General features: G+C 36.1%; 1 protein-coding gene across 1 annotated transcript; it reads right to left on the bottom strand.

Annotated features, from left to right (window-relative positions):
* Positions 1–286: 286 nt before the first annotated feature.
* On the bottom strand, positions 287–13219 carry gucy2c (guanylate cyclase 2C). The gene is made up of 27 exons (XM_026345659.1): positions 13009–13219; positions 11012–11124; positions 10126–10193; positions 9819–10037; positions 9608–9726; positions 8837–8936; positions 8599–8710; positions 8369–8513; positions 7508–7593; positions 7260–7377; positions 6978–7059; positions 6285–6378; positions 5940–6002; positions 5768–5839; positions 5352–5456; positions 5036–5122; positions 4799–4931; positions 4555–4692; positions 4190–4278; positions 3961–4052; positions 3591–3749; positions 2717–2909; positions 2456–2630; positions 1950–2048; positions 1758–1852; positions 1563–1639; positions 287–1147 (listed from the first exon to the last, which is right to left on the bottom strand). The coding sequence occupies exons 1-27, from the start codon at positions 13217–13219 to the stop codon at positions 949–951; spliced, it is 3243 nt and encodes a 1080-aa protein (XP_026201444.1). The 3' UTR covers positions 287–948.

Here is a 13219-nt window from a genome sequence, read left to right as displayed (position 1 = left end):
GAAAGTTCAGGTGTTAATATGTACTTTGTTTGAAAATACTATGTTAGACTGTATATAGTTGCAAGTATTGTACTGCAAAGTTGACAAAAAAAAACAAAAAAAAACTGGATCTTGTGAACATAATTTAATAAAACACAAATAATCACAAAAACATTTGATGTTCTGAAACCAAGGCAGCATTGCTATTGAAAAGCAAAATATTACGATAATATTCTTTTTAATAGACAAATGTTTAAAAAAGAGTGTATTAAATATGATTTTTAGAGTGAATCCATGTGGTTTGTTACGGGGAGTGGATTTTAGCATGATTTAGATTGTTAGAACAATGAGTTACAATCCACAATGCAGAATCATGCTATTCATGTAAAGTATGTTACAAATATACAATATATTATTGTTTGTGATAAAAACAATCCCCCTCAAGGACTCCCAGGTGGAATTGGACACATACCTGTGGCTCCCCCAAGTGTAAATATGAAAGTAATCACTCATATGTATTAAAAAAAGAAAAAAATGCCGACCTGCACACAGTTAAAAATATTTCTATGCGTTTGTTACTCTTGATGCCAGTTTGACCACATTTATTTCTTAATCTTATAAATAACAAAGTAAAAAATAAAGTAAAAATGTCAGTGCTACACAATAAAAGAGGAGGGGGGCTTATATCTATAATTTTAACAACAAATTATACATAATATATCTGGAAGTAGCTTTTTATATAAACAATGAAGCAAAAATAATTTCAGGAAAATGTTATTGTTTGGTGAGTGATTTCTTCAGAGGGAGTGAAGGATGGTTGCCAGGGGAAAATGCAACTTGAATTGCATGTTTATGATCAGTCTCACCAGCATGTTCCACAGCTGCTCTATCGTCACAAACAAAAAGAGCGGCCCAATGAAACCCAGCAGAAATTCAGACAGATACCTGTCACTGAAAAGTCTGCTATGATCACAGGTAGGTACTGCGGTCAGCAACAGCCAGGTGGAAGTACTCTGGGCTGTCTGTCCGCAGGCTGGCTGTCTCCCTCTGACCGACTTTGGTGGACAGAGTGTTTCTGTTTTCGAAACTCTTGCGGCCTGCTCCACGCTTCTCCAGACTGGAAACAATCATCTCTGCCAGGTCCTGCTGGAGCCGCTGGAAGTTCTCACTGTAGCAAAAGGGATTATTTTGGGTTATGAAAATTAATATAGGAAGGTACAGCACAACCAAAAAAATGTAAATAAGAGCTATAAGCCTGTTTAATCTTTTAATATTTCTATGTAACTTCAAAAACAATTCATAAATGCATTAGTGTTAGTAATAATTGCATGAACATTAGTTTTTTTCCTTCAAAGCATATATGAACAAATTCACCTCAATGCATCATAGTGAATTGTATTTTCTAATATATTTATATATGTTCCCTAATTTGTTAGTTATGTGCACTAAAGATGACAAATGAGCATCAATTAGATCATCATTATAGTTAGGAAATCTTGGTATCTGACAGCCAAGGCGTGTATCGTTTAACATAAGTGCCTTTATCATAAAGTTTCAAGTGTTCACATGGGAGATTTACTTACGCTGTTGGTGGTGTCGGCAGGTTATATTTTCCCCCAGTCACTCCTGTCAACCAGTATGTCATCTCTTTGCCTTTGCCCTTTAGAGCAATGTAAACACATATATCGGAAATTAAACAAGTAACTAATATCTGTGTGATTTATCTAAGATGTAAATTCCTGCATTGAAAAAAAAATCTAAATGAAACCCTTGTTCACCTTCAGATAGGTCTCCCCTCTCTTTTCATACTCAAACTTGCAGTCTGTCCTCTGCAGGATGTTGATGGTGGACTGGCTCACATGAATTCTCAGAGCTGGAACAACATTTAAAATGAACCATCAGTCAAGCCCTTGGCTGTTTCACAAAACACTGACATGACTAGCTAAATCTATTTGTCTGTTGTCTCTTACGTAGGCCTGTGGACTCCATGCGTGAGGCAGTGTTGACGGTATCTCCAAAAAGACAGTAGCGAGGCATCTTTTTCCCCACAACTCCCGCTGCACAGGGTCCTACACACAAATTACACAAACGCTATCCAGTGAATCTCTCAGTGATTCCTTCCACTTTTATTTCCTCACTTTTCCCATTCTCTGAGTTCTTACACATTTGATTGTTCATCTACTGTATTTCATGTTCTGCATAAACATTTAAAACTTTTGGAATATTTTATTAACTGCTTGGAAATAAGAGACGTTTCTGTCACACTTCTACAGTCAGTGAATATGATCTCTGATCTCTGTGAAACTGTTATGGCTGCATCTTACCCTGCATTTCCATGTGGCAAAAATAATAATAACAATGCTTTACTGATGCCATAAAATATGCCAATGCAAAATATTAAGTGAAGGTTATAATTATGATTTCGCCCAACAGGGATCACATGACATAAGAGAAAGTTATTAAGAAATTCTGTTACCTGAATGCACACCGATACGGATCCAAAGAGGGATGCCAGGCATGTGCTGCAACTCAAAAGTTCCTACAAATGAAAGGATGTCTAGGGCCATGTGGGCAATGTCCAATGCATGCCTGTTGCCATTGCGTTTAGGCAAACCTGATGCAACCATGTAAGCATCCCCTATTGTCTCAACCTGAGAGACAATGAATGAATAAAACATAAACATTGAATTATTCCCACTTTAAAAGAATTTAATGAATCAATGTGCAGTATGTCTACCTTATAGACATCATGGTGATCGAGGATGCTGTCAAAGTTCTTATAGATTTCATTGAGCATGTCTACCACCTCCATTGGGGTACTATAGTGGCAGAGGGTGGTGAATCCCACAATATCACTGAAATAGATTGTAACCTCCTCAAACAGCTCTGGCTCCACTTTGCCCGTTTCCTTCAAAGAACGCACCACTTGGCTGAGAAGACACAGAGAGAATAGAAAGTGTTCATTAATAGTTTCAAAGAACATAAAAAATGATTTGTTACATTACCACTAAGTAAAAATAACAAATATATTAAAATCTGATCACATTTTAGGTAATAATTCAGACAATGATCCGATCTTATATAATACCAAAGTATGTGAACCTCTACGGTTATCTGCTGATGCTCTAGCTGGAAAGGATTGCTAAAAAAAAGACTACTTGAAAAATGTTCAGTGGAATGGCCTCAAATTCCCAATGTCAATGTGTAAAGCTGATAAACAGTTACTGGAAATATTTAGTTAAAGTCATTGCTGCAAAACGGGGTCACATTAAGACACATTAATAATGGAAAATGTTCCACAATAAATAAATGAATAAGTGTAATGTTTTCGTCTTGTTTGTTTAACTGTGCTCATGATTTACTTAAAAATCAGATCATATTTTAGATCATATTTACATGCAAATTTAAAAATTCTAAAGGGTATATATATTCCAGTAAAACTGTGCTGTAACTTAGATACTGCAGAGTTGTGTGATAATTCTCTGTTGGTTTGTTAGCTAGAGAAAACATCTTTCATAGTAATTTTATCGTTTGAAAAATACAAAAAGATTAGTGCAGCTTTAAACAAGGTCCTGTTTTTGTTCACGCTCAGCAGCAGATATGACACAAACCCAGGAAGTAGCATAAAGTTGAGGCGATCGGCTCTGTCTCTCTCAGCTTTGTAGAGAGACGTCCTCTCCTCTACCAGGCGCTCCAGAGTCCTTGAATACATCTGCAGACGGCGGATCAGGTTGTCCATATATGTCTCAGTGGCTTGGTTATGCAGGTTACTGATTATTTAATGAATCATGCAAGAGAATAGTTCAGCATTATTTATCTCACAGCAATAAAAGAGGATTATTTACACATATACTTACATTACACATATTTATTCAACAATCACAACTATGTAATTTTCTGATGTCTACATACATTTGATCATGTGTTACATTATGGAAATGATTAAAGGTTACGTTAAATTGATGTGTAGGGATGACGTACCTGAAAATCTTACCCAGTGTTAACTCTATTTTCTTAAAATCTGGCCTCCGTTCTGGGTCTTCATCCCAGCAGTTCTTGATCAGCATGTACAGCTGTTTACACACACAGGCACATAACACACAGCCAAACAAAGTAAAAAAGGAGGAAGAGAGCGCATTCTCGTTTTTTTTGTTCATTTTGATGGATCCAAACAGCAAATGTCTTTCACAATGTTTGGTGGCTCTCTTACCTCAATCTCCCGCTCTGATGCACCATCAAAGTTGAGGTCAGGTCTGAAGATGCTCATCCCACTTGGGTATTGGACCCTTTGGATCTTCTCTGAGGGATCAGAAAACAGATAAACAAGACAAGCACGAAGGGATGAGGACAATCAGTCCTGTACTGTCTTAGCTCAATAACACTTTATTTAAGAATGAAATGTTTTGTCATAATAAATCCATGTGTATTATACACACAAAAATCTCCTCTTTATGCCAAACAAAACAACAATAACCCTACATTCCATCACAGGACATAGAGCAAGCTGTGTTAGTGTTATTGTAACTGTGTCTATATTTATATTCATAACATTGTATAACGTGTGTTTAGGCTTACCTGTAGGATCAGAGCAGTAGTGTGTATAGAATGGGGCTCGCCTTATTACAATCTCATGAGCAATGATAGCATAGCTGTAGACATCACCTTTTTGAGACACCCCATCTTTACGAAGATGTTCTGGGGCCGTCCATATGTCTGAGGAGAGGGAGGTGGAGAAGAGAGCAATAAGAGGAGGGGAGGGAAACAAGCAGCAACTCTCAGTGTTTAAATCTTATTGATAATAAAAAAAACTCAATCTCACCTCTGCCTGGCTTCAGGATAGTGTGCCAGCCAAAGTCAGTGATCTTGACCACCATGCGGTTGTCAACCACACAGTTGGTGGACTTTAGGCGACCGTGGACCGCAATATTACTGGAGTGAAGATACGACATACCCTGTAGAAGAAAAGAATAGGATGGTTGTACAAAGTCGGTACATGTTGAGTCACCCTCCCTGTAGGTGTAATAACAAATTGCATACCCCATACAAAAAACAATACCTTAGCTATGTCATACATGACTGATATCTTAAATTCCATGTCCATGAAGGTGTCATCTGGGTAAGAGATTCTGTCATTCAGGATGTACTGGAAAAAACAGACAAAAAGCACTTTCACTAATTACTCATACATTTTTTATCTCCTTTAACTTATCAACTGTTCTACGAGTCATCAAATAAACAGCAAAGTCATTACAAGTAGGGGAGAACATCATGGACAACATGTGTTTGTTCTGATGTCATGTAACAGGAAGTAAAGTATACTTATATTACATAATAAATAATAACTTGCAAAATATTGGGTCTATAGATCTTACCCTGAGGGAACCCCTCTGACAAAGCTCAAACACCCCAAACACACCATACTCAAATTTCACCGTGCCGTAGAATTTAGTCAGGTTGTAGTAGTCGATACGCAGCAGCTGAAACATGATAAAAGGTAAAGACGACAAGAGGAAAAAAAGGTTAAAAAAGGTTGGAAAACAACATGACAAGTACAGGTCATTTAAACCTAGAGACATGTACAGTATATAATACAACATTCATCTCTTTTCTTTTATTTCTAACACCATGACAAAGTGGATGTAGAACTTAAAGTAGAAAGTAAACAGGCGAAAGGTTCACCAAAAGCTATTTTGATACTGTTTATGGAAAAGAAGGGATTATTTAAATGTGCCCACAGAAAAAAGAGCAGAGTAGAGTAAACAATTTCCAAGACACAGAGGCATCTTACAGTGTTAAGTTCAATTCTCTGGTCTTCTGTGAAATCTCCATCTGTGTGTTTCAGCTCTTTTAAGATGACAGGCTGAAAAATACAGAGAAACACACGAAAAGTTCAACTTGTTTTTATCAATTTATTTTTCCTATGACTAATTACTGATTTTTGGAAGTTGGAATGCTGGTACCTTCTTGTCATAGCAGCCTCGATGAGTGTAGTATGTGCTGTCCCTCCTTTTATCGTCATCTATCTGTTACATATGTACACACACATGCACATTGTATATTGAGAATGGTAACTGTACTTCAGGTCCAAAGAGATAACAGCATCTGACTTAACAAATATCAAGTAATTTCTGTTACTTTATACTTCCACTCTACTATATTGCACCTATTTAACATTTTACTCACTACATTAATTTTACAGAACATTTGATGCCCTAGTGCTTGTATTAGTAGTGGTTTTGTGCTAAAATTAGCAGTATTGTGCAATACAACATACTGTAGGAAACAGGATTGTTGAGGCTTTTTACCTTCAGAGAGACCTCTTTCTCATTCAGTGGACCTATCAGGTGCGGGTCGATGTGGGACCACTTCTTCTGTATAAGAAGCTCTTTCCTGTTCTGCCTATAATTGTTCATACAAATACAGTAAATGCATACAGGGGACCCTTAACTCTTTTGGTTTAAAAGTATATTCAATCACATTACAGTTTATAAAGACCAAACGCTGTATAATTAGTTGTTTGTGCATTAAAAATACAGCGCCTTCTTCCTGTTGTTGGAGTGCAGCAATTTATTTGTTGTCTAGTTAAAGGTTGACTTTACTCATTTTCAACTTGTTTGCTATGGTTCTAGTTTGAGAAATACATATACAAGATATTGTACATGCACATGATAATGATATTAAACTTACCTCTGCTTTCTCTATATGAAAATAACTCAGCTGAAAATACTATAATCTCGGTAGTTTGAGAAATAGCATTCTCTGAATAACTCCTTGAGATAATGTCGCCAGGAAGACTTCTTTTTAAATCCAGAAGCAAAGAGTTATTTTAATATAGTGAAGTCAGAAGAAAGAATACTACCATTTATATAGATCCACAAACTAAGACAATAACAAGAAAATTAAAAACTGCTGAAGATCTCTTTTATAATCAATTTACTAATGCTACATGTAGCATTAGTAATGTAGTTATACAACTGTTCAATGTGTCTGCTGTTTACCTGTAGAAGATGAGAGCGATGGCTGTCACTACAACAACGCTGACACTCAGAACAATCAGAATCACCTCCTGCAAATTTAAAACTGGTAGCAAACAGACACACACGCAGTACAAAAATCATTTAGAGTGTTAATTGTAATAAAAGTTTTACTTTTGTTTTGTGTTCTCTGTACTGAAACACATTTCGGCAGAAACACTGCATGCAGTTGCCTGAAAACCTAGACTTTTGTTCGACTCAGTTACATAGCTCCCTTTGCACCATTGTTGTGTTTGTGTGTATTACCGTTTGGATTTTCTGGTTCATCCATAGGCAAGTGACCACCTTTCCATGGCAGCGCTGGTTGTGAGTTTATCACAATAGTTGCATTTCGTGATGTATCAAAGACACACAGGATTTCATACTAAGGAGAGACAAAAGAAATGAATGTTCACCTTTGTACTGATTATTCAGAGCAAATCTGAATGACTTTTGCTAAAAAAATGTACAGCTCAAAAGGTGACAGAAAAATGCTGAATGGTCATTAGTCCTACCGTGCCAGTGTCAGTTGACGTGTAAATCATAGAAAAGTTCACATCTCTGTCACCATATTCATCAAGCACGTAGTGTCCTCCCATACCTGGTTGAAGTAAACCCACAAAATCATAAACACAATCAAAAACTTTTTTTTTTTTAATTTTATTAAAAACTAATTGTGTCTTTGTCAAAAAGGTGAAATTAAATCATTTAGCCAGGAAAACAGCAAATACACAAATACAGCTGTGTTTCTTAATTTACCCTTCTAAAAAAAATTTGTCAGACCAACAGTCTCCAGTTTCTGATCTAAGCAATGAGCAGACTAATCATTGCAACTCTACCAACAAGGATCAGAAAATAGATGCTCATAGTATTTTAAGATCTGAGGTAAGAAATCTTGGTGGCGCTGCTGTGAAATTGATGATATTGTTTATTTTCCAGGCAATTTCTTGCCTCAGCCTGTTACTCTCATTCAAAGCCAATTTCCTGAGGTTGAAGCATTAATTTCCCTTTATGAAAGCAGAAGAGCTTTCAAATCAAGATTATGACCTAATTACCAAGCAACAATAAAACTAACAATAAAAAGGCAATTAAACGATCACTATCCTGGATTACCCTAACCTAACCTAACTAAGGAATGCATTCTCTATTATTACAATTTTATGCTGAACTGGATAAGGGCAAATGTTACACTGAAAGAGTGTGAACGGTTACATTTCTTACAGTTTTCTTCTAAAACAGCTAACACACCCTTACACATGCAGGCTGAGCTCTTGTTACCTCTAAACCTCATGATGTCTTGGTTTGGTTAATGTTATTTATTTAATGTCTGCCACACACTGCGGTGCTATGTTGGTGTTATTACAGATCATACACACCGTAAAAGGAGGAGTTTCCAAACGGGTTGATTGTTGGAGGTACGCCAGAGGATTCCTTGTTATGTCTCCTGTTGAGTAGAGTCTCTCTAAGCATTTTGCCGAAATGCAGAGCCCAGTCATGATACCCAGCCACATAGTCATTTATCTGCCCATTACATTGAAAGAGAGAGCAAGAGATACTCAATAATTGCTTTTCTATACAGTGTTATTTAGGTGTTCACAGTACTTACTGTGCCGTTGTATGAGGAGTTTGAATCATAGCTATAGTTTCTCTGTGGGAGAGTGATCACCATTACGTTCTGCATCCCCTCACTCGATGTTGTGTTGGTATAATACTGAGGGCTGGAGGGTATGAACACTGTTATTTGTACACATTCAGTTTCACATCTCTAAAAGCTTTAAAGTGTATTTTAACTGCCTCATTCAAACTGACAAGGCTCATTAAAACTTCAGCATGGCCAAGCTTACTTGTAAAGATCAAGAAGAACAAATATGATATCCTCATGTACATGGCCCAACTTCTCCTTTACTGAAACAATTTCATCAACGCCTCCACATAAGATGACAACTGAGAGAAATAAATAAATACAAGTCAAAAAAATAGGAAGGAAAATATATTATTGACATGCCTGAATGCTCAATTAGAATGTTTGGTAAGATTCATTCCATTTGTAATATTTCTTCACATTAAGGTTTATAAGTGACATATGCACCACATGCAACAGTCAAATCATCAAAAACTGCTTGGATTAGATATATGCCAAACATCTAGTCTGACATGATCTGAAGCTTCTTCTTAAATGTCCAGTCTTTATGTTTACTAGTTGTGAGGTGCTGACACTGATTGATGACAAAAGATAAAATACACACCTTTGTGAGAAAAAAAATCAGACATTCACTAAAAAACTAAACATGTCAAAGTCAAGGAGTTATACAAGCCAGTACGATGTATACAATTTTATGAAAACTATTCTATGGTCAAAGAGATTTACACTACCCTGCTGCCAACATTGTAAAAACTTAGCATTTTTAGACGTTTGATACGCTTTCCAAGCTTTTCTCTCCACAGCCTCACTATTTTATATTCTGATATTTGATACATCTGCTGTGACTGTTCTGATGAAAGAGACTCATCTCTCATCTGTAGCACATATTCAAAGCCTGGTTGGGAAGGCTGTTATTGAAGAACACATTTCAAGAGGGGCCTTGAGTTGTAGTGAAAACTCAAAATGTACCCACTGTTGCTATATCGCGCATTAGTAGTTAAGGCTTGCTTCAGCTCTTTCTCCCCACGCAACATCTTCCTTTTCGTGTTTGTGGCGAAGCTGGCAGAAGGTGCTTCCATTGCATTGATGTACCTGTTGTAAAATCAAAGAGACAAAACATGCTATAGAGCTGGATAAAAAACTACAGTGGTCACTCGATTGACCTGCAGCTTGTGTTGTCTCACCAGAAGCAGTCCTCAGTTGCATTGCTGGACTTCTTATAAACATAGACATTATTCCAAATGTCCTTAAATGGCAACTTTTTCTTCATAAAGTTCACAAGTAAATCTGAGATCTTGCGTGCTGGAGGCAGAATTCGCGTCAGTTTGGGCTTATAGTCACACGACAGGCCAAAACTCCCAGCAGAGATGATGGGAATGCTCCGACTAAAGCCAATATCATCACTGAGGGGGAAAACAGGGGTGAGAAGTCAAAGATCAGTCAGTTGTTAAGTGTACATACACAGTTTGACACAAATGCAGTAATACTTACTCCACCAACTGGAAGGTACCAAAAGTGCAAGAAGGCCCCAGCATGATGCATCCGACTTCACCTTTTTCCTGCAGAAAGACACAGTACATGCTCATTTAGTGTCATCACAGAGCTGTAAAACAGTGTGTGTGAAACTACAGTTACTATAAAGGTGCGGGTCCCACACTAAATAATGAAACACAAAAAAATAAAAATAGAATTCTGGCGCCTTTATGCGGTTAAAGTTAACAACAGACCTCTCGCTTATCTCCTGTCTGGTAATGCTTCAGTTTGTGATTTCTTATCTTATCTGTGGCTGAAATACACCGTGCTTTATATAAAAAAATTTGTATCTCTGCCTTCTACTACTATAATGGTAACGATTGCAGTGGTGATATTGTTGGTACAAAAGTTGATCATTAACTGACTGATTTACTTCTACTGTTGACGTTTTAGATAAATGACATTTTCATGCTATGAGCCTTCTAGGTATCCTGGAAATACTCTGATGAAATAGTTAATTTATATTTTTTATTGTGAGTGTTACCAACCTACTGAGGGATTTAGGCATAATAAATTATTCCTATCACAATCAAACCACAGAAGGGGAACTTGTGGTTGTTGCATCAATCTCTAGGATGTCATTACTATTTACAGTAGTTCAAAAAGAGATTTGAGGTTTTACAGTAGGTTTTTAAAAAATGACAAAAGAAAACAACAATAACAAATAAGCACAGAACTGGAGATTCGGGTTCTGGTTTCTTACTTTTATCACTGGTTTCTCAAAAACAATGCAGACCTCTTCATTGATAGCTGTTTGACTTCAACACCTTGATAAATGTAACCTTAACGAATTCACAAATAAAAACACTAGTTTCCTCTTCTGACATCATTAGACCCCACTCACATGCAGCGTATTCAGTATTGCCACTCCCTCACACGCACTGCTACCACAGCCCTGCCGGTTGTAGACGCTTGTGTTGAATCCACTGAAGTTAGCCCTCAAAAAGATGTTTAAACCTAAAAAGAAGGTAAATCATTGTTACTTGTGTTGTTTCCCTGAAAAGAAAAAAAAAACATCCCAAAAGAAATACATATTAATTTAGTTTAAAGAATAAAAAAACCCATGTACACACCTAAATTAAAAATAATTATCATACGTGACTATTATACATGACTCACAAAATACTAAGAGGTATTAATATAAAAAATGAATAAATTAATGGTTACATCTTGGATTAAAATGAATTAGACTGATTTCAAAAGCTAATGGTGGAACCTTTGCCTTTGATTAGTCACAGAGGTAATTAAAAAAATGTATATACAGCAACAATAGCAAGAAAAATAAAGCATATAATGAAATATTACACAAACTAAACTGAATTTTAGATAGACGACTTTCCAGCATAAGAAAATAAAGTTTCATCCAGTGGACGTTAAATGTTACAACACCCATAAAAATAAAGTTACCTGAGAAGCTATAAAGATAATTAAATATGCAGTTGGGTCTTTTTATTTAGTAAGGTGGACAAACATTTTGATGCAATTCATTTTGTTATCTTGGTAAGTTTGGTATAATTTTCAGTTTTGTATTAGCTTGACTTACCGTTAGCAAAATCGTTAGAAGCAGGTACAAACAACTAGCTATGTATGTAAATGTAAAAAAGAAACATGGCAACAGCTCAAAAACTGTAAAAGCATTAACTTACTAATGAAGATTTAGCTGAAAAGTTTAATTAACCCAACTCAGCCTCAATTTCTGCCCTCTGTAATATAAATTTGGGTCACACAAAGTTAGCGACGTTTGAAAACAACTGAGTAGTTAGCATTAGTTCTTCCATCTCTGGACTCTCTAGGACTCCTAAAGAATATCCTAACTAGTTTGATTGAGAAATATTCATCCAACTAAACGTTGGAGTAAAAATGTAACTCCCTCAGATGCGAACCTGTTTTCTGTCCAGGTAGCTAACCTTAATCGATGGGCCGCCATCTTTGTTTAGATTCATGAACAGGCTCGTTGGGAAACGAGTTATAGTCTTTCTAAGCATTTTGCGAACTAAGTATGAAGTATTTTATCATCGAGATGGTCAGAACAGTCTTTATGAACATGGATATAGAATTAGAACAATGTTAATCATTAATAGGTGATTGACTGCTAACAGAAACCAGTGGTTGTATCAATAACCAGAATGCTAACTACCACATAATGAGCATAATTAGCTTAGCTCAGTTCAGCAGCTTACCTGGCTTTATCAAAGGTAAGGTAGGTTAATTAATTACTATTAATATTAGCTTATTGCAAACCTCAATTTTGTTTAGTATGATCTGAATTAGGCTTTAGCACTGCCTGTTGAAAACCTTAAAATAACAGAAACTGGCATTATTAATTTTTTAATATGCCAGTTTAATTTAGCTTTACATAAAAAATGAATTGTGTTCCTGTTTCTCAGAGTCTGGCACTGAAATATTCTGGAAACATGGAGGCAAATTAAGAGATAAAATATAGTATATTACACAAACCATTAGCCTACTTAATTAATTGTACCAACTTTATCCAACTGCATAAAATAAAATTAAGTATTAATATTATAATTTAAGTATTATCTCATGATATACTACTCATTCTTCAGCTAATTTTCATTTCAAATACAACTTTTATCATTCTTTCATTCATAAATCCCAATTTTGTACTTCTATCTCACTATCATTTATTTACTTGATCAAATTCACATTGGCTTCATCTGGGAGGCAGAGTTTGTGGGCCGTTTCAATTTGTTATTATCATTATTTGTCTGTATTCTATATTCAAATCTTTGTTTATTTGCTGCAAAACATATGGGTGTGTGTTGTATTTAATTATTATTTTCTCTATACTGTACATATGAAGGACCTGAAACGCCATACCATGATTGATGTTCTCTTGCCTGTCCTTTTCAATGGCTTGCTCCACAGCTGGCTTCACAAACTGCAGGCTCCACTCATAGTTGTTGTCTTCCAGCAGTACAACATTCATGGTGTATTTTGGGTTCGATGATATACATTTATCCAGCAAGTTGTTGGCAGCCGCCGCCATGAGTAACACTCCCAGATAAGGTAAACTGTGTAAGTTATACAT

This window comes from Anabas testudineus, chromosome 8 (genome assembly GCF_900324465.2).
Source record: "Anabas testudineus chromosome 8, fAnaTes1.2, whole genome shotgun sequence".
NCBI classification, from domain to species: Eukaryota; Metazoa; Chordata; class Actinopteri; order Anabantiformes; family Anabantidae; genus Anabas; species Anabas testudineus.
Note: the sequence above shows the minus strand (reverse complement) of the source record. Positions and strands in the feature narration are given on the sequence as shown.

Bases quoted from the DNA above. Each gene is read 5' to 3' on its own strand.
- gucy2c (XM_026345659.1), bottom strand. From the start codon at position 13,219: ATGTATAACTTACACAGTTTACCTTATCTGGGAGTGTTACTCATGGCG. The intron at 8,711-8,836 runs GTAAGCTTGGCC...CATACCCTCCAG, and splicing joins GTTCTTCTTGATCTTTACAA to CCCTCAGTATTATACCAACA. The intron at 1,148-1,562 runs GTAAGTAAATCT...CTTTTGCTACAG, and splicing joins CTGCCGACACCACCAACAGC to TGAGAACTTCCAGCGGCTCC.